Raw genomic sequence first — 21,925 nt, 5'->3', positions numbered from 1 at the left:
CAACATAAAGTTTGCCAGCAATTACGTGAAGAGGCTTATGGATTTGTGCAAATCTACATCAACAGGAGATTTGTGGATATTTCTCCAAGATATTTGGAACAATCTCCCTGCTGAGTTACTTTAAAAATCATGTGCAAGAGCACAGGGAAAGAACTGATTTTGTTCTGAAGGCAACAGGTGGTCACAAAAATATTGCTTTGATCTACATTTCGCTTTTGTTTATTCCCTTTACTTTATGGTCATTAATAAACTATCAACACCTCATTTTTATTAAGCAATCCTGCATTGCAGCATTTTTCCCACACCTGCTTAAAGTTATGTACAGTATATATATATATATATATATATATATATATATATATATATATATATATATATATATATATATATATATATATATATATATATATATATATACACACACACATATATATATATATATATATACATACATACAGACAGACATTATATAATGTATGTATGTATTTATTGCTGTGGTTGATGGGCACACATGAATTGGCCAATTTATGCGCTAAGAATCTTCATTTTATCTATAACTAAGTTTTATGAAAAAAATGGTATTTGAAAATTTTTTTATGAAAAAATATTTGAGAAATATGATTCATATCGAACATTTGTCTGTGTTTTCACATGGCCTAGATTCATGTACATGTGCTGCTGTATTATATATATATATATACATACACACACACACACACACATATACATATATATATATATATATATATATATATATATATATATATATATATATATATATATATTATATAATTGCCTAGAATACTACTTCCTGCAATTTGTGCCAACTTCCGTGGCTTTGTCCGGAGCTAATGTCCGGAGCTAATGTCCGGAGCTAATGTCCGGAGATAAGTGACGTCAACAGTGTCCAGTGTCTGATTGGTTGCCGCCTGCTGCGAGCGACCAATCAGAAACGTGCCGTACTGTGACACACTCCGCCCGCCATTTTGGTGTGATTTTTGAATTTTTACCTCACAGCAAGTTTCTACTGCGTGGAGGCGGGCCCAGTGACGTTGCTCTTCAAGCTCCTGCCGAATTTCGTCAAAAAAATGATAATACCATTTACCAAAACTATATATATTTAGTTGTGAAGTGGTTCAGTGACATTTTCACACCAATTTTGAACTTTTGTTTGGTGTTTTCTCCATATACTGCCTATTATTTTTGTTCTTTCTTACTATTATTTATTAATCGTATTATTCTTACATTTGAATAAATAAAGTATATATGGATTCTAGACTCCCGATTCTTTAGAATCGGGCTGCCATCTAGTATATATATATATATATATATATATATATATATATATAGTGAGGGTCTGGCTAAAAATCTTCGACTCCATCATCGCCCCAATCCTCCTGTATGGCAGCGAAGTCTGGGGTCCTCACACCTACCCAGACTGGTTAAAGTGGGATTCCAGTCCAACAGAAATATTCCACCTGGAATTCTGCAAGCACCTTCTCCAGGTCCATCGGAGCACCTCCAACAGTGCTTGTCGGGCCAAGCTGGGCAGATTCCCTCTACACCTAACAGTTCTAGAGAGGGCGCTGTAATTCCGGGCTCACCTGCATAGGAGCAATCCAAGCTCCCATCACCATAAAGCCCTGATACATGTAGGTGCTTTAGAGCACTGGCCATACCACGGATTCCAAGGCCAAATCAATGTAATTACGAGCTGCTGGTGTACCTGGAATGAGGACTAGAGGGGTACTGTAAACATACACGATGCCACCTCACACCATGGTCCTGGTAACAGGGTCGGTGTGATGTTTCGTTGTGAAGGTCTCTTCATGGTGTTGCCCACATGGTCTCCAGGCCAATCTCTGGCTAACTTTGAATCCAAGATAAAAATGTGACTCATTGCTGAAGAGCATAAGCCTCCATTGCAGTCTTGCTCTAAACCACTATAGCCTTTGCGAGACATATGTGGTCAAAGGAGCACATCTGATTCGTAGCCACAATCTAGTACAAGCGCCTTTTGGTGGTTTGTGTAGGCACTGTTTGATGCCTTTAGATTGGTATGCGACATTCAATTTCACTTGCCTTACAGAATGGATCAATCATGGAATCAGTGGTATGGTCATTTCTCCAAAGTGTCCCAGGAGTATTTTTTTTTCAACACACATGTTGAAGAGTTACTGTGAGCATACTACATGGCCTAAAAGTGGCCTGCAGAGTCTCCAGACTTTTCTCTCATTGAGTAGATCTGAGACACCATTGTTATCCACTCGCAAAGGGAGCTGCCAGAAGCGGTTATAGATGATTTGTGTGCCCAAATATGTGTGGCAGAGCATTCCTCAGACAACCATTATTTACCACATTGCTAGTATGCTTTTGTGCATGGCACTCATAAATTGAGATGTTTTGAAAAAAAAATTGAAGTATGTTTTATCCAGTATTTGCATACGTATCAAAATATTTAAGAAATACAGGGGAGAGAGAGAGAGAGAGAGAGAGAGAGAGAAAAATTATATATATATATATATATATATATATATATACATATACTAAAACTTATTGGCAATGTATCTAAGACATATCATTTAGCACGCTTACTATAGCAGTGAAAAGTAAATTAAACCTCTCGACAATGGGGTGTCGACACAGTTAAACTAAATTGCGATGTTTGCACTTTAAATTCTAACCTGACAATACTTTGTGGCCGCTGCTCAGTCACACTGATTAACAATGTAATGGAACAAGATGGCAATAAGCATAGGATGGATACGTCTACAGAGCACAGACACTGAACTGCTCACCCACTGGGATGCATAGGATATCAGCCTGTAACTGCATGAGGATCTTATTGTTTGTCATGCCCCCATCAACTTGCAGTTGGCTCAGAGGAATTCCACAGTCTTGGTTCATTGCATCTAGAATCTGGGGAGAAAAACGAAGATTAGGGATGTGGAGACTGTTAGACACCAGCATCTGTTCCCTCACAGATCCCCTACCAGAGCAGAAATAAACACTCCTGTCTGAAATAATCAGATTTATATTACAAATACATCTGCAGCTTATGCTCAACGCTCAGTATCCAGCAAAATCCACTTGGGAAATACAATGTCCTACCTTCCAATGATACCTATGAAAATACAGGGCTGCGGTCAATGATCTACAATTCTAAAAGAATCCTCCCACACACTGCCAGGTATCCTTGTCTATGATGTCATGTTTTAGGTGTCCCTGTAATTAACACACCAGGTAGTGTAACTAAAACCAACACAAATCATTGTTTAATATGGGATGATTTTATAGGGGTTCTCAGTGGGAAGCCATAAAAAGAATAAAAGGTGGTTTTCTCATCCTTGGAACCGCTCATCTCCTGCTCTGATGGTCTGTATCGGAACAGAGGCGACATCCTGACCAATGGCTGGAGAGGTCAGGTCATTGGTGGTAATGATATCAATACTTACACCTGCTGTAGAAGCGGATGAAGTAGAGAGCAAAGTCTAATTTTTTTTTAGCACCATGGATAAAATATGGACAAGACTACAGTCTAATGTATAGGACCATATATAACCTGTTCATGCACATCAGAAAATTGGTCACCGCTTCTAATCTGTAAGGCTACTTTCACACTAGCGTCGGTACGGGCACGTCACAGTGCGTCAGGCCGACGTACCGACGCATACTGTGAACTAAAATCACAGCGGGGGCAGCGGATGCAGTTTTACAACGCATCCGCTGCCCCATTGTAAGGTCCTGGGAGGAGGGGGCGGAGTTCCGGCCGCGCATGCGCGGTCAGAAAAAGTGGAACCGACGGACAAAAAAAACGTTGCATGCAACATTTTTTTGTCCCGACGGACTGCAAAAACACGTCGCATTCGTCGCACGATGGATGCAACGTGTGGCAATCCGTCGCAATGCGTCGCTAATGAAAGTCTATGGAGAAAAAAACGCATCCTGCAGGCAACTACTGAGGATGCGTTTTTTCTCCAAAACGACGCATTGCGACGGAGACCAAACGACGCTAGTGTGAAAGTAGCACAAGAACTATCTAATGTGTATGATGGTCTTCCAATTCAACAGGTCTGGTCCCTGCCACAGGTGATAAATGGGGTCTAGCAGAGATGGATGTATAATCTCGGCTCTATGGGTTATACACTGAATTATCGACAAAGAAAAAACTACCCAAAATACTATGTATGGACCTAACGAAAACGGAAAACATAGAACAGCAAAAACGTCACAACGTACCTCTCTGGTCTGGAAACAGACGGCTTCAAGCGCAGCAAATGCAATGTGGTTTTTATTTGTAAACTGAGTCAGACCACAGATTATTCTGGAATATCAAACAAGAGAAAATAGTCAGAATGTATGGGCATACTTCTATAATTAGTAAAAGTGATACCTTAAGGATCAATTAAAGGAACTAAATAAGGAACCTCAGGTGCTTCAGAGTCATATTCAAAGTGTTTTAATAACTCCTAGTTAGTATGACTGATGTGCTCCAAAACGTTTTTCCTCTTACCCATGACCGATTGATCGCATAGGTCAGCAATTATTCACTAGTTGATGGGGGTCTGACCACTAGTACCCCCACTAAGCACGATCTTAGTCAGGTTAGAACGTTTGTGGTCGGTCTTAATTGAAATACATGAATGAATTACAAATATATTTATATTGTTATTTTTATATTTTTTAATGGTGCCATTTATTTACATGTTTTTCTTGTATAGAGCAATGAGTGACAATATGTATGCATTCATTACATACTGCCATACCCTCTGGCACTGGGCTCCCAATATGGTGCATAAAGGCCTGAAAATGCCGGAACAAAGTAGCAGCCATAAGATGTTCCAGCTTCAGCAGCAAGTTTTTCTGGAAAAAAACAAACAAAAAAAAAACAACAAAAACCAAGAGAGTCAATATTAATCCACTGTAAGCAAGGCAGTGGTGATAAAGTGAGGCATAGAAGATACATACCTACTTCTTCAGTTGTTTTAACAATGCCAAGGTTATCTCGCAACCAGCGCACAACTGCTCCCGCAATTGCAACTGACCCCTAAATTATAAAAGGGATAGAGCAAGTCTTATAAAAGGTCAAAAAGGTTTAAAACGAAGATATAAAAAGCCAAAAAATCTTACTTCAAGTGCATAGCAGGCAGGTTTATCCCTTCCAAGCTGGTAAGCCACAGTGGTCAGCAGCCCATGATCTGATACAACAGGCTGCAAGACAAAAAGCAAGACAAATACAGGAAGACAGGGCGCGATACTCTTCAGAAACACAACATATTACTAAACAAAATAGCGATACATATATGCTAGCCACCTTAGGGAGAGACCCAAGTTGGGCTAAATGTAGTGGGACGAAAGAGACCGAAAAGCCCTCTACTTAAAGGAAATACATAGTGGATGCTTTCCTGAAACGGAAAGTACTTGCAAGCAGCATAATACAAAGAATAGCAGGTTTACCCAGAATCCTTTGCAGTAGGCGGAGCTATGCAAATCATCTCTTTCCACCCCTGTCTAATCCACAGCGCTTGGAACCGCCAAGCGTGCAATGCTGCGGATTAGTTTCTAAATTCTTTGTATTATGCTGCTTGCAAGTACTTTCCGTTTCAGGAAAGCATCCACTACGTATTTCCTTTAAGTAGAGGGCTTTTCGGTCTCTTTCGTCCCGCTACATTTAGCCCAACTTGGGTCTCTCCCTAAGGTGGCTAGCATATATGTATCGCTTGCTCACCGAGCCCCACTCCATACAGCCAACCAATTCCAGCCCTGTGCTGATGAGGGCCTAAAGCCCAAAACACGTGTCCACAGGTAGGAATTGGTTGGCTGTGTAAATTTAGAAACTAATCCGCAGCATTGCACGCTTGGCGGTTCCAAGCGCTGTGGATTAGACAGGGGTGGAAAGAGATGATTTGCATAGCTCCGCCTACTGCAAAGGATTCTGGGTAAACCTGCTATTCTTTGTATTATGCTGCTTGCAAGTACTTTCCGTTTCAGGAAAGCATCCACTATGTAAACAAAATAGGTCATTTAGAAAACATAATGTGCTTACCTTTGGGCCAGTATTACACAACAAGAAACAACCAGTACCATACCTGAAAAAATTAATAGCAAATTATTATTATTAGCAAACATAGCAAAGTTGTCAGATGCAATACTATCATATAACTATTCATCATTCATCGCATGCCTTACTAAAATTAGGTCTATGGTTTACAGATCTCTAAAAGAGTTGTATGGATTGCCAGAGCTGATGTAACATTTAGCATCTATCCTGTGGGACTACCATGAAGGGGGCTCATGCTTAAAGAGGGAACCTATCAACAGATTCTCGTTTCCCAAATCATGGGCAGTATGAATTCAATTAAGTAATTGCAGCCAAGCTTGGTTTCCTGTGAAACACTGCAGCGTTTCAGAGAAATCCTACCATGAATACCTGAAAACTCTGTCTGACTAGTCCAAGATGGGTGTTGGCGGCTTATCTCGGTTACATAGGTTGAAAAAAAGACCTAAAGGTACCGTCACACTGGACGATATCGCTAGCGATCCATGACGTTGCAGCGTCCTGGCTAGCGATATCGTCCAGTGTGACACGCAGCAGCGATCAGGCCCCTGCTGTGATATCGCTGGTCGGGGAAGAAAGGCCAGAACTTTATTTCGTCGCTGGCTCTCCCGCTGACATCGCTGAATCGGTGTGTGTGACGCCGATTCAGCGATGTCTTCGCTGGTAACCAGGGTAAACATCGGGTTACTAAGCGCAGGGCCGCGCTTAGTAACCCGATGTTTACCCTGGTTACCATCGTTCAAGTAAAAAAACAACCACTACATACTTACGTACCGCTGTCTGTCCTCGGCGCTCTGCTTCTCTGCTCTGGCTGTGAGCGCCGGGCAGCCGGAAAGCAGAGCGGTGACGTCACCGCTCTGCTTTCCGGCCGCTGTGCTCACAGCCAGAGCAGAGAAGCACAGCGCCGGGGACAGACAGAGGTAGGTAAGTATGTAGTGGTTGTTTTTTTACTTTAACGATGGTAACCAGGGTAAACATCGTGTTACTAAGCGCGGCCCTGCGCTTAGTAACCCGATGTTTACCCTGGTTACCGGCATCGTTGGTCGCTGGAGAGCTGTCTGTGTGACAGCTCTCCAGCGACCAAACAGCGACGCTGCAGCGATCCGGATCATTGTCGGAATCGCTGCAGCGTCGCTTAGTGTGACGGTACCTTAAGTCCATCAAGTTCAACCTTTCTCCACCAATAATATATTTTGTCACTAATTTAACTATAACTCACAATGTTATGTGTATTTTAGAAATCATCCAGCCCTTTTTTAAAGGGCGGTGATAGTGTCTGCCATTACTACTTTCTGTGGTAGGATATTCCACAGTCTGACTGCTCTAACGGTAAAGAACCCTTTCCTATTTAGTTGCATGGCCTCGATCCCTTTGATTGATAGACACAAACTTCTATCACAAGTACAGATGATAATTAGACAGATCAGTAACACACTTATAATGTAGATAAATTACAGTTTTGCTTCCTATCAGCATATCTATGGACACTTGGGTACTTTAGTCGAATATAGAGGTGATGACCATCACACTTTCCCCCCGCAGCCAAAGATGGTACAGGCTGTAGTTGTACTTCATAGTAAGAATGGCACAGAGGAGACAAATGCATGGTGGAAAGGGAAATGTATGTAAGTGTCTGATGTGAACCAGACAGGTAGTAGAAGCAAGTACAATATATAGTAAAAGAAATGCAAACTGTAATAGACAGTGCAGCAATGGAAAAAATAAATGCTGGCGTGCCTCCTTAAATAAGAGCATGTGTGTTGCTAGGATTATAAAAATCTAAATTGAGAAACCACCAGCAGCACATGCTACAATATTTTAATTTATAACCAAGTTTGTGGACATTTTTGAACTTTACAAATATTTGTAAAAATAATTTCTCATTTTAAAACTAAATGTAAGCTGCAATCTTCAACTCATAATTCATTATCAGACCTTGAAGTTCAGTTTGCAAGCCCTTTTTTATGTGGATGTGGAGCGCCCCCAGACGCAGGGCCACGGGTTACTCGGTACCGGTCCTCTGCTGCCTCAGTTCTGGGGATGTCACGGTGGCTGTACCCGGTCCGTGACCCTGCTAAGGGGCGCCCAATGAAAGGTGATATGAGTCTGTCAAGGTTTAGTGACACCACCTGTGGTATTCGGTCAGGGTGACCGACGCTGCTTGGGGTCCACTGGGGTGATGTGATGGCAGCTAGATGGTATACCTTCCCACAGGTGAAGTATGTCCCCAGGGCTTCCCAGTATGATGGATGGTGATGGTGAGGGGTGCAGACAATAATGATGACACAGGGTTGCATTCTCTTTACCACTTTACTGAAGACTTCAGGATCCTCAATCCAGAGCACGATTAACAGGGCTGTCTGAGACCGGCCGGTCCGAAGGCACATCCAGAGTTCCCTTTACAGGTGGAAATCGTTGCCTACCACTAGCGCCTGTGTGTTGTAGTGCTTCCCTGCTGAGCATTCGGGATAGTCCTCACAACTTCTATTCTCGTTTGTTCTAATTCGTTCCAGTTCTTTCTAGTTCTCCGTCCCCCAGGTATGTTATGGCTAGGACGCACCCGTTTTACGGGTAGGCTCTGAGTTCTTCCGGGACCCTAGAGACACCCCTCTCCATGCGTTGCCCCCTATGTCTGCTTAGGTGATGTAAGGTAAACAGCCAACCTATAATTAACTGTCCTGCGGAGTTTGAAGTAAGGCATAGAGTCAGTTACTTCCTCGGTGTTCCGGCCACCGGCTATGCACCTCAGTAGGATGTTGCCGTTCTCTGGGCACGACTCCTACTGGCTCTCCTTTGTGCTTGATCTTGTTTCTCACTGTCCACAATATCCTTCGCTCCGTGTCCCTTTCTTAGGATACCGCCGCGGTAGCGCGGTTCCGTAACGTTCTGCTCTTGTCGCTAGGTACCTGCCAGGTTCCCACGCCTGGCAGGGACCCCCCTGAATCTTCTCCCTGCAACACCCCCTGCCACAGGATGTTGCCTGAATCCAACCCAGTCAGCTTCTGACTAACTTCCTATCCAACCCCTAGTTTTACCAGTGTGAGGAGTGGCCTAATAAATAAAACCTTTTGCTCCCCCTAGTGGCCAGAGTGTGAAGTGTAATGTGTGCTGGTGATACCTGGTCAGAAGAACTCCTTTACTGCCATCAGACGTACCATCACTTCCCTTAGTGGCAGAGCGACGTTACTGCAACGACCAGATCTCTGGAGCGCTGCAGATGAGTACCCAAACATGCTGAATGCTGCTGCCTCCGCTAGCTCTTAAAAGCAGCAGAACAGCCATCTGTGTGAAGGAGGTGAACAAACACAACACCGACAACTAGGTAGGACATTTAAAGAGGTTGTCCACAACTTGGCCAGCCCCTTCTTGATCAACATGTTTGTAGAAGTAAAATAACACAGTGCTGTCTGCACTGGCTCTTCCGGCTTGTGTGAGATTGTTATGTCATGTGAGCTGTGCATCAAATCAGCGCTGATCTCTCTCCACCATTGAAGGATTCAAACATCTCGAGGAAGTCAGAGCCGCAGCTGGCCGTTCACTTCCTCTTGATGTGACAAAATGAGCCCCGAAAAAGCAAGTACCGACACCGGAGAAGAATACAAAGGTTATCTTGCTGGTGCAAACATGTACATCGAGAAGGGGTGGTCGGAGTAGTGAACAACCCCTTCAAGGCTAGACAGTTATCTAATTTTGCATTTAGGAAATAAATTAAAGTAAACTTAAAAAAACCCCACACTGAGTCAAAAGGTGTTCATAGCCTTCCATCTCGTAAGACCAAAGCTTTTTTTTATTTTTATTCACCTTGACATTACAACTTTTTGATTAAGGTTTTATTTTTTCATCAATGTAATGATATGAGAGCTTGATTTTTTTTTCCAGCAGGAGTTGTATTTTTTAATGCCACCGAGTTGGATTTGTGTAACTTATTGATTCATTTGTGGGTGGGGGGTGCTCCAATTGCACAATTCTTTTCAGCATTAAAAAATTTGCATTGTTCACCACTGAACATTAATACTTTTCATAAAATCAATTATGCACATGGGTTTGGAGGTTTTTTTTTTTTTTTTTACATTTCTACTACTTTGCCAATTAAAATACATGTTTTTTGTTGTAGCATCCTTAGAGGTATAAAGGGTGTTTTTTTTTATAGTTTTGGGGTACATATAACAATGTGATCTATATATTCTGTCGCTTTAGAAACGGGCTGAACAAAGACTGCCCTTAAGCCATTGAAGTTTCAATGTACGCTGATTTATGTGAGTTACATAATGTAATCAATTACTACTTCAAGTTGCTATTTATGCGGCAATATCGGTTGCATTTCTTTTATGCTCCACTAGGGGAGGTGACCACCTTAGTACAAAGATGACCGGTCTGGGAGTTCTTGTTAGGCCTCTGGTCAGTATAGCAACCCACAAGCTAAATACTTGGCTAAAAGGGTTAAACAGCTGTGCTAAAAGTTTTTACAAGCAAGTAGAGATTTGGATGGTGGGGAATTGAAATATGAAATGTAATAGAAAGTTCAATTCCAATAAACAATAAAACCGCATTACCTTTACAGCAGCAAGCTTGAATCAGGTATTTCTTCTCTACATGCAGAGGCTTTACATATAATATTACAAATTTGCATTCCAAAAATAAAATAGAAATAGAAGTTCTCCACAGGGATTAATCCATTATTTCCCTTTCACTGTGCTAAATTTCATTTTTGTGATATGTATAAGTTGTCTTATAACACCACAAGTATTGAATCGTCAAATTCGCATAAACCGTCAAATTACTGTCTGAAATGTAGGTGGCCATGACCATGCTGATGAACGCATGCCAAGATGTGTAGGCAAGCTCTGCCATCTGCTGGCAATAAGTGGAATTCTAACTCTAGTACTCAAAGACATTCTCATAGCTGATCTACTGAATGCAACACTAAAGACCACGAAAATTACTCAAAAATCACAAAAATAAGGCCTAGATCTCTTCTTGTTTAAAGTGTTTCAGTAATCTACTCTAAGTAATAGGTCATCAAAATTGGTTAATCTGAACTGCCAGTGAAGGCTATGGTCACATCACATTTTAGCCTCATCAGTGACCCCATTGAGGCTTACGGTATATCTGTAGCCCTGAAAAATGGGACTTAGGCATATCCGCTTAATAAGCCACTGACATTAATGACGCAGACCAGCATAATTGTCGGCAGCATCCGCCTATTTGAGGCAGGCACCGAAAAGTGGTCTACTGCTCTTTGGTGCCTGCCTCAAACAGACAGATAGTGCAGAAAATAATATCCAACAGAACACAAAGTGGTTCTGTCTGCTTCATTGAAAGAGGTTGTCCACTACTTTTTCCATTGATGGCCTATCCTTTGAATAAGTCATCAATGTCTGATTGATCGCGGGTTCGACACCCGGCACCCATCCAGATCAGCGTCAGCCAGGAATTATCGGAGGGTCTCCATCTTCTGGTTGTGTATGCCGCCGAGTACTACACATCTGCTTCCTATTGATTTGAATAGGAAGCAGATGTCCATTACCAAGCTTTGGCCACTTCCAGAAGACAAAGACGGACAGCTCTGCAAGTGATTGCTTCCGACCGACAAGGATAGCGGCTGATCGGTGCGGGTGCCGGATACCTGCTGATCAGAATTTGATGACCTCTCCTGAGGAGAGGCCATCAATGAAAAAGTAGTGGACAACCTCTTTAAAAAGGTCATTTGTCCTCTCTGCGGATACGCCAGAACCGCATTTGTCAAGGCTTCAGACAGAAGCTCAGACAAAGCCACTGACAGCTGAGCCGCTAAGAGTCATTAATAGCGTATTACAGTATTAGTCACCCACCTTTACATGGACATTGGTGCATATGTAGTGTTTCCCAGTTACCAGCTAAGCGCAGTGGGTCGGATTTTATATTTATCCACTGAATCAGCAATTTGTACTGTACTTATTAATACATCACTGTTATAACCGTCACTTACGTATTTTTTGCTTGTCCATCTTGAAAGCACATCTGTCCAACTAATGCAGCCGACTGGTCACCCAAACACTGCGCCAAAAAGGAAAGGATTATTTGTAATGTTTTTAATGTTCCAGCTATTGTTATATTCTTTATAACTAGAACTAGAGAAGCCCGTGCAAAACACATTAAACCCAGAAAATGCCATGGTCTCACGCTTAGGCCACTTTTCCACAAGGCTTCCTCGAGACTCTGTTCCCGAGTATGTGCACCGAATTAGTTACAGTAATTCCATACCACATCTATTCTATATAGAAAATGCAACAACTTCAGGTAACAGCAGCTTATAGTGGTCATTCTGAAAAGTTATCTAATAAAAAGGAAATAACTATATAAAACAAGCAATACTAAACTTACAAGAGAGAACCCTTATCTGTCCTAGGAACCCTCTACAACTTACCCCACAAGTAGGGAGAGATGTCAGTCTGGTGATGGCTGACCTCCTCCATTTCTAGCTCCTGTTTAAACTATGCTGTGGCTTTTCAGAGTAAAGCACACATACCCAAAATTAAGGAATCTGTCCACGATCCATGCCGTCCGTCATTTGGGCAACAAGAATAATCTGACAGGATCCTATTAAATCTTACAACTTTTAAGAAACACAATAATTTTCCAAAGAACCACAGGGTTCAACCACTAGTACAAAAGGTCCTTACAACTGAACATACATCTAAGCCTCTGCTCACATGTCTAATACACTGTGTGCAGAATTATTAGGCAAGTTGTATTTTAGAGGATTATTTTTATTATTGATCAACAACTATGTTCTCATTCAACCCAAAAGACTCAAATATCAAAGCTTAATATTTTTGGAAGTTGGAGTGCTTTTTTTAAAAAAAGATTTGGCTATCTTAGGAGGATAACTGTTTGTGCAGGTAACCATTACTGTGCAGAATTATTAGGCAACTTAATAAAAACCAACAATATTCCCATCTCACTTGCTTATTTTCACCAGGTAAACCAATATCACTGAACAAAATTTAGAAATAAACATTTCTGACATGCAAAAACAAAACCAATAAACATTAGTGACCAATATAGCCACCTTTCTTTATGATCACACTCAACAGCCTTCCATCCATAGATTCTGTCAGTTGCTTGATCTGTTTACGATCAACGTTGCGTGCAGTAGCCACCACAGCCTCCCAGACACTGTTCCGAGAGGTGGACTGTTTCCTTCCCTGTAGATCTCACATTTTATGAGTGACCACAGGTTCTCTATGAGGTTCAGATCAGGTGAACAAGCGGGCCATGTCATTATTTTTTCTTCTTTGAGACCTTTACTGGCCAGCCACGCTGTGGAGTAGTTGGAGGCATGTGATGATACCGACTTCTTCCTGTACCACTGCTTCAAGAAGTTTTCGTCCAGAAACTGGCAGTAGGTCTGGGAGTTGAGCTTCACTCCATCCTCAACCCGAAAAGGTCCCACAAGTTCATCTTTGATGATACCAGCCCATACCAGTACCCCACCTCCACCTTTCTGGCTTCTGAGTCGGAGTGGAGCTCTCTGCCCTTTACAGATCCAGCCTCTGGTCCATCAAGAGTCACTCTCATTTCATCAGTCCATAAAACCTTTGAAAAGTCAGTCTTAAGATATTTCTTGGCCCAGTCTTGACGTTTTATCTTATGTTTCTTGTTCAAAGGTGGTCGTTTTTCAGCCTTCCTTACCTTGGCCATGTCCCTGAGTATCGCACACCTTATGCTGTTGTTACTCCAGTAACGTTGCAGCTCTGAAATATGGCAAAACTGGTGGCAAATGGCATCTTGGCAGCTTCACGCTTGATTTTCCTCAATTCATGGGCAGTTATTTTGCGCCTTTTTTGCCCAACACGCTTCTTGCGACCCTGTTGGCTATTTGCCATGAAACGCTTGATTGTTCGGTGATCACGCTTCAAACGTTTGGCAATTTCAAAACTGCTGCATCCCTCTGCAAGACATCTCACAATTTTGAACTTTTCAGAGCCCGTCAAATCTCTTCTGACCCATTTTGCCAAAGGAAAGGAAGTTGCGTAATAATTAAGCACATCTTATATAGGGTTTTGACGTCATTAGACAACACCCCTCCTCATTACAGAGATGCACATCACCTGATTTACTTAATTGGTAGTTGGCTCAAAAGCCTGAACAGCTTGGAGTAGGACAACATGTATAAAAAGTATCATGTGATCAAAATACAACTTGCCTAATAATTCTGCACACAGTGTAGCCATTTCCTGTTTTGGGATCATAAAAGTGAAAATATAGATGTTCCAGTACAGGATCCCCACTGGAACAATACATTGAGTTGTAAAATGTCTCCAGTCTTCCTACTTTCCAGCTTCTATCCATTTTTTTTTTAGCTGGATCAGAAAATTGTCTCTACAAATATTTTGTTCAGCGAAAAAAAAAACAAAGCAACTGGATAGGTTTTTTTTTAATTTTTTTTTTTAAACAAAGTCTATGGGAAACAAATCCTAATGAATGGTTTTACTTTTGCATCCCTTTATAACTAATCCAGTTATTTTTATTTTATTTAAAAAAAATTTAAACACCGGATCCCTCACAAATGGATGACAACTGGACATGTGAACAGAGCCTTGTAGATTTATGTAGAGCATATACTGTATGTATAAGTGAGCTTACCCCAGATATTGGCACTCCAGTCAAAGCTCCAGACTTCTGCAAATGCAATGCAAATTAAAGGTTAAGGTAAAGAGTATGGAGTGCAGAAGGTTCATTTCTGGCTTACACGGCCATAGTTCAGCTTTGTGATCAGCGCCACTATCCTGTGAACAGCATTTGCGCATAAAGCAGCAAAATAAAAGAATTGCAGCCAACAGCAACAGACAAATGAAAATACTGTGCCCTTGTATGTGAAAAAATAAATGCGACAATACAAAATTATGGTGGGCTAAAATAAATAACTATGCACCTTTCCAGTTATCTAGCAGAGGGCACTGTTTGGGTACCCATGACTGTTCCCAGACTAGAATATTGTACAGATTTTTTAAATGCTTTTTATCGATGGGATTTTAACTTTTATCCAATATTACAACTTCAAGAAAAATTTGCCGCCCTGCAAATTATTATTATAGAGCAGCAAACAGGCCATCGCAGCTAACCAGTTCTGCATGGCTGCTGCTACTGGGACGGAATTGTAATTTCTGACCATCTGATGAATGATGCAGCTTGGAAGGTTAGCTACTCCAAAATCATGTGTTAAAGAATTGTAGTTTATGCAATTATCTACAATTTCAGCCCTAGAGTATCTACTAAAGCATGCCATGGCTTACATTGGTAAAAAATAAATAAATAAATAACTGATAAACCATAGATAATTCATAAAGCCCATGCAAACTCATTTTTACAAAAGAACACATGTACTGAACATGTAAAGCTCTGTTTAACTGGAAATTGCATGATTTGTGCTTGAAGTACTTGTGACATGACTGGTGGTGAACTAAGCCTTTACTCACCAGGCTAGGACAGATTTTCTATGGTAGGCAGAAAACAAGAGCATAGACACAGTTCAGAACAAAAGTAAAGTATACTTTCTCCAACAATAGTTCCCGTCAGAACACTTTACACTGAACATACCATAATTTGTGTTGATGCCATATGGCAGATTTAACTTATTGCAAGGACTCTAGAGTTTAAGCAAATATTGTTCTATTCAGGGTAAAGTCTGCACACCCAGTGACCTCAAGCGTTGGACCATGCCATGTCTGAGTGCAGAACTAATCTTACACCAAAGCTTTATACTGTAGGTAAGGCTTTGGCATCGGAGTTCTGATAGTGAAATTACCTTTAATACATCTAAATTATCTTCCAATGTATCACAGATACAAGCTCATCTTTTCTCGCCAACTGCCTCTACCGTGTACCTATCCCTGCACTGAATGCCCATTTAGTTTAGCGCTTAATTTATTACCCTCACCACAAATCTCTCCACAGTGATGCATCACCCAATACACATGCTCTACCATCTAAGAAGTATCTTCCTTCATAATCAAAAGCTGTCTCCCATCTCCAGGACTTTTCTCATGCTGCACCAGTTTCCTGGAATGTGCTGCCTTGGACAATCATGAATTCACTCATCCATTTTCACGGTCCAAGTATGGGCCATGATGCACATACCGGATGCAGGTCTGCTGACCTAAACTGGAAAGGTTCATATATGCTTTTGAGGCTGTTAAATTGGGATCAGGAGACCTGCAGCTGGACTAAACACAGATGAGTGAAAATGGCATAAATCGCAAAGATCACTGTTTTAAGAAAGCCCTAAAAATACAATCTTAAGCAAGTCTAGGCCTGACACAGTCACAAATTTATCTCCTTCTCTTCTACGTTATTTCCCAGAACCTGGTCCCTTCATTCATCACTATTACCCCCTTACACTTCATAGCTGTACATGCACACTTACTGCCTGGCTTGCTTGAATTGGTATTCGCCAATTATGTAGGGTCTAATTTTCTGTACAAAGCCCCTCTGAATTGTATAATGCTGCGGTATACATTAGCATTATATAACTAAAGAATATCATTATAACAGGCTTTCCACTACCTCTTATTGGAAGCCAGAAACCATGTTCTAAGAAGATCTGTTTGAGCAAATGGCAGTGCGCTTACAATGTTGTGTTGCATTTTAAGTCATACAAATCCCTGCTTTGTGCCAAAGGGAACATTAGGCTTTAGAAAACTCACCAACTCTTTCTTACCTACTAAAGGCACGTGATGAGAAATTCAACAGGTTTTATTGTCGGACTACTAAAAATTGGCTCTGCGAGTGAATTCACTGGTATAAGGGTTAGGATAAAGTAGCTGTTCATTATTCTAGTTATGTTCCTTGAACAATAGCAATGACACCTGTACAGCAAGGGCACTGCAAGTACAATACAGTCAGCTGCCCTCAAGTCATTCACATTGATCTGTATAAAAGATTAGCCATAATCTCCATGGACAAGGCGCTGCATCAGTGGTTAGCGAGCAACAAAACGCCCCACGTTCCTTGCCTCAATGAAGCCTTGGGTCCATTTTTGTTAGCCAAGGACTTGTTTACACTGCGCAATGGTGGCCACTAAACAACTGCTGATCGGCTACATAAAAGACAGTCATTTAATAGCTTGATTAGACAGGTGGACGACACTTCCCATGCATATAGAGCGGTCAGTGCCCATAGACGGTCATTGTTCTCGGCAGCACACGTTCTGTTTACACAGGAAGAAGTGCTGCTGAGAAAAAGTACTTTCAAACCTTCTAAAAAATATTTCACCCCACGAATGGGCAATTTTATCATTTGTCGAATGCCAGCCTGTTTACATTGCCCAATTATCAGGATACTAGCATTCCTAGGAACACCCAACGAAGATAATAGGCCATTGTAAATGTACCCCAAGGAAACTGGAATCAGAAATGACTGTTGGATAAGTCACGTAATAAGTAAGGGTACCGTCTCACAGTGGCACTTTGATCGCTAGGACGGCACGATCCGTGACGTTCCAGCGATATACTTACGATCTCGCTGTGTCTGACACGCTACTGCGATCAGGGACCCCGCTTAGAATCGTACGTCGTAGCAGATCGTTTGAAACTTTTTTTCGTCGTCAAGTGTCCCGCTGTGGCGGCATGATGGCATCGTGTAACAAAGGTGTGCACGATATTCTCCACCTCCTCGGCTGATTCTACATCGCAAATACGTCATGAAATTATCGCTCCAGCGCTGTGCATTGCGAAGTGTGACCGCAGTCTACGACGCTGGAGCGATAATGGAGCGACGCTGGAGCGTCACGGATCGTGCCGTTGTAGCGACCAAAGTGCCACTGTGAGACGGCACCTTAAGAGTTCTGCTCATGTGGTAATGAACAATAGAAGAAAACAATTGTATTACCATAAGGCCGTAGATTTCCGAAGAACTTCTTATTTTTGGCAGCAAGGTCATAGGTATGTCGAAAAACCTAACGACAAGAAGAAACAATACCAATAAAGATTGGGTAAAAAGATTTCTTATCATACTGCTGCATTTACGAGTGGCCCGATAAGTAGGTAAGCGGAGAAGACTATGCTCCTATTTAATGGAGCAGGTAACTGGTGGTCACTCACTGGCACAGCTCGTTGTCCCATTCCAAGTTATTGATGTTAAACAGCATGGTTCTGCTGGCGTTGGTCACGTCAGTGCAGTGTACACCCCCATTCTTCCCTCCCGTCAAGCTCTGCAAAAAGCAAAGGGATAAAAGAAAGAAAAAGAGATGAGGCTTTCTGCAGAATATGGTCATCTACATGGAAGATTATGAACATACTGGTATACAGTGGTCAATTGAAAGATAAATCTGCTTAGGGCTTAATAGCGATTTACTAGAAACTGCTACATTACAAGTCTATTTCTACTTTGTGGCTGAGATCGATAGGAATTTTAGATAATCCAATTCCCTAACACAATAGCTCAGTAACTTGCATTTAGGGTGCACTCACACTAGTGTATAAGATGGACTGTTGGATATCACGCAGCCCAATGTTATACTATGAGGCAGTTTATTTCTCATACCGATTAGCCATGAGAAAACAATAGTAGCATGCTGCAGGTGAATCCAATAATCGGATCACGCGCACCCATACAAGTCTATGGGTGCTTGTGAAACATCGAACTGCACTTGGATGACTGAGGACACAGAATGGAGAAGATGGAGAAATTAAGTTCTCGGTCTTCTCCACGCCTGCGATGCGGCTCTTTCATGCAAGGAAATCGGATCAAACTAAGGGGACTCTCGGCTCACACTGTGACAGACTTTAATCCAAGTGGCATTAGCATAATCAGCCTCGATTCTCTGGCATGAGAGAATTGAGAGCCACGTGAGCAAGCCCTTAAAGTGAACATCAGGGCCTCTATATAAAACTTAATAATATAATTTAATTGATAAATATGTCAAAACTCAAAGAGATCAGCTCCAGTCATCTCCACTTCGTAACCAGTGCTGTATGTAAAGGCAGGTGGTCTTATTTCAAAAGCTAAGCCAGACCCCTTCTCTGTTTATGCATCAGCTATAACAAAAAAGGGGGCTGGCTTACCTACTGAAAGTAAATTAACTAAAGGCCTATAATTCTTTTAAATGCAAGTTTACAAGATGCTTTGCCCAGTACAGGTCCTTAACATCAAGGATGGGATTTGACGGCTTTGGGCCTGCTGTGAATGCAGATTTGGTTGCTGGCCACATCCCACAGCAGTGACTTACACAGATATTGAAAGGGGTCCTTCAGGCATATTCGCTGCAGGGCTACTTACAGTTGTCTCGCAATAGACATCAGTCATCTCTACACAGTAAGGCCTCACATCTAAAGCACTAAAAGTATGGAGGGTATTTATATGTAAGGGTATTAATGGAGTTAGTAATGTGGGTGTATATTAATGCACCCATACCCACATTACTCCCTCTGTTATTAACGCAATGTATTCATAGCCTCCCCATACATCACTGGTGCTAATATCTTGAGTTTGGTCACCATTCTAAATTCAAACAAATTCAAATCCATTAGTAAGATTTATGTAATTATATTTTAAACTAAGATTTAGGGTTTTCTAATGCAGTTTTGTTGAGAGGATCTACAGCAGCTTGCTCCTCACTCCATAACCAAAGCATTTCATTTGAATCCCACCCATGCTGAACTACACAGGTAAAAAAGAAATAAGACAAAAAAAAAAAGACGGCATTTTACTGGGCGGCACTGCAGAAGGTTCCAAAACATCTTACCAAATATCACTTCTTGCTCTGCTCTATTAAACATCTGCTCTATTACCTGAAGTAACGCTGCTACTACTCAATGCCCTCTGCTTCTTTTTCTGCTTTCCTTACCCAAATCCTGGGTATATCTATAATATAACGCTGGGAGCGTCACTCTGTCCGAAGCCTTTATAGACTGCGCAGGCGCAAGCGCCGGCGCAGTCTGGCCCCCACAGAGTGACGCTCCCAGGAGATCGCGGTATGCGTAAACACTGAACGCGTACCGCGATCTCCACCGGAGAGTCAGGGACCGCCAGGAGGGTAAGTATATTCACCTTTCCCCGTTCCAGCGCTGCGTGCGGCTCCATCTCCCGGCTCCTCTGCTGTGACAGTTCAGAGGGTGCGATGACGTGCTTAATGCGCGCCGGCGCCGCCCTCTGACTTACCAGTCACAGGCAGAGGAGCCGGAGTGTGTCTTCAAGAAAATGGCGCCGGAAAGCGCGGACTGCGCAGGCACCGATTCCTGCTGCCGGAATCGGCGCCTGCGCAGTCTGCGCTTTCCGGCGCCATTTTCTTGAAGACACACCTGCAGTGGAGCCGGACGATAGGTGAGTATGGTATTTTTTTTTTTTTTTTTATATATATGGCAGCAGCATACGGGGGCATACACACTGGAGCGTCTTATGGGGGGCATATCATACAATGGTGGCGCAGGATGGGAGCAGCACATGACAGAACGGGCGCAGGATGGGAGCAGCACATGACAGAACGGGCGCAGGATGGCAGCAGCACATGACAGAACGGGCGCAGGATGGCAGCAGCACATGACAGAACGGGCGCAGGATGGGAGCAGCACATGACAGAACGGGCGCAGGATGGCAGCAGTACATGACAGAACGGGCGCAGGATGGCAGCAGCACATGACAAAACGGGGGCAGGATGGCAGCAGCACATGACAGAACGGGCGCAGGATGGCAGCAGCACATGACAGAACGGGCGCAGGATGGCAGCAGCACATGACAGAACGGGCGCAGGATGGGAGCAGCACATGACAGAACGGGCGCAGGATGGCAGCAGCACATGACAGAACGGGCGCAGGATGGCAGCAGCACATGACAAAATGGGGGCAGGATGGCAGCAGCACATGACAGAACGGGCCCAGGATGGGAGCAGCACATGACAGAACGGGGGCAGGATGGCAGCAGCACATGACAGAACGGGCGCAGGATGGGAGCAGCACATGACAGAACGGGCGCAGGATGGCAGCAGCACATGACAGGATGGGGATGCAGGATGGAGCAGCACATGACAGAACGGGCGCAGGATGGGAGCAGCACATGACAGGATGGGGATGCAGGATGGAGCAGCACATGACAGAACGGGGGCGCAGGATGGGAGCAGCACATGACAGTACGGGGGCGCAGGATGGGAGCAGCACATGACAGGATGGGGATGCAGGATGGAGCAGCACATGACAGAATGGGGGCGCAGGATGGAGCAGCACATGACAGCATGGGGACGCAGGATGGAGCAGCACATGTCAGGATGGGGATGCAGGATGGAGCAGCACATGACAGGATGGGGGCACAGGATGGAGCAGCACATACCAGGATGGAGACCATATACCGGTGGAGATCGCGGTATGCGTTCAGTGTTTACGCATACCGCGATCTCCTGGGAGCGTCACTCTGTGAGACATACACATATATACACACACACACGTATATACATATACACATATACGATATACGTTATATATACACACACGTTGAAGTGCATAAGCACAAAATTATCCACATAGCTCTTTGTGGATAATGCAAAACTTCTGAGCTGGAATAAAAGGCACATTTATACACTAACTGAATGTAACACAGGCTTCATTCTCATGAGGAATGTTACTCCTACCAAGTAAGAATACTTACATATATTTACACACATCAAAGCTGAGAATTCTAGTATAAACATAAGATTGTATGCAGAATTCCTTACAGTACACAAATACATTTCTTCATAGAATAATAAGTGACCATTGCACTGATAAACCCTCTCCCTTCAGCAGCCGGATGAGTGGAGACCCATGCTCAGAAGCCCTAGGGTCCTACTGCCCTCTGGCCCCTTTGTCTTTCTCCAGCTACACACCACTTGGATCCATATTTCAAGTGTCACAACAC

The 21,925-nt window shown here is 42.8% G+C and overlaps 1 protein-coding gene across 2 annotated transcripts in view; it reads right to left on the bottom strand.

Annotated features, from left to right (window-relative positions):
- Window positions 1–21,925, bottom strand: part of GK (glycerol kinase) — a 141,588-nt gene that overhangs the window by 17,680 nt on the left and 101,983 nt on the right. For both annotated transcript variants that reach the window (XM_069757649.1, XM_069757650.1), the window contains exons 7-16: window positions 18,142–18,251; window positions 17,930–17,996; window positions 14,687–14,722; window positions 12,027–12,094; window positions 6,047–6,089; window positions 5,131–5,211; window positions 4,969–5,047; window positions 4,767–4,863; window positions 4,240–4,324; window positions 2,799–2,919 (exon numbers count right to left, since the gene is read on the bottom strand). In XM_069757649.1, coding sequence (XP_069613750.1) covers window positions 2,799–2,919; window positions 4,240–4,324; window positions 4,767–4,863; window positions 4,969–5,047; window positions 5,131–5,211; window positions 6,047–6,089; window positions 12,027–12,094; window positions 14,687–14,722; window positions 17,930–17,996; window positions 18,142–18,251 — 787 coding nt within the window. The remainder of the gene's footprint in view (window positions 1–2,798; window positions 2,920–4,239; window positions 4,325–4,766; window positions 4,864–4,968; window positions 5,048–5,130; window positions 5,212–6,046; window positions 6,090–12,026; window positions 12,095–14,686; window positions 14,723–17,929; window positions 17,997–18,141; window positions 18,252–21,925) is intronic.

Source organism: Ranitomeya imitator, chromosome 3 (genome assembly GCF_032444005.1).
Source record: "Ranitomeya imitator isolate aRanImi1 chromosome 3, aRanImi1.pri, whole genome shotgun sequence".
NCBI classification, from domain to species: Eukaryota; Metazoa; Chordata; class Amphibia; order Anura; family Dendrobatidae; genus Ranitomeya; species Ranitomeya imitator.
The sequence above is the reverse complement of the archived record's forward strand: the minus strand, read 5'-3'. Positions and strand labels throughout refer to the sequence as shown.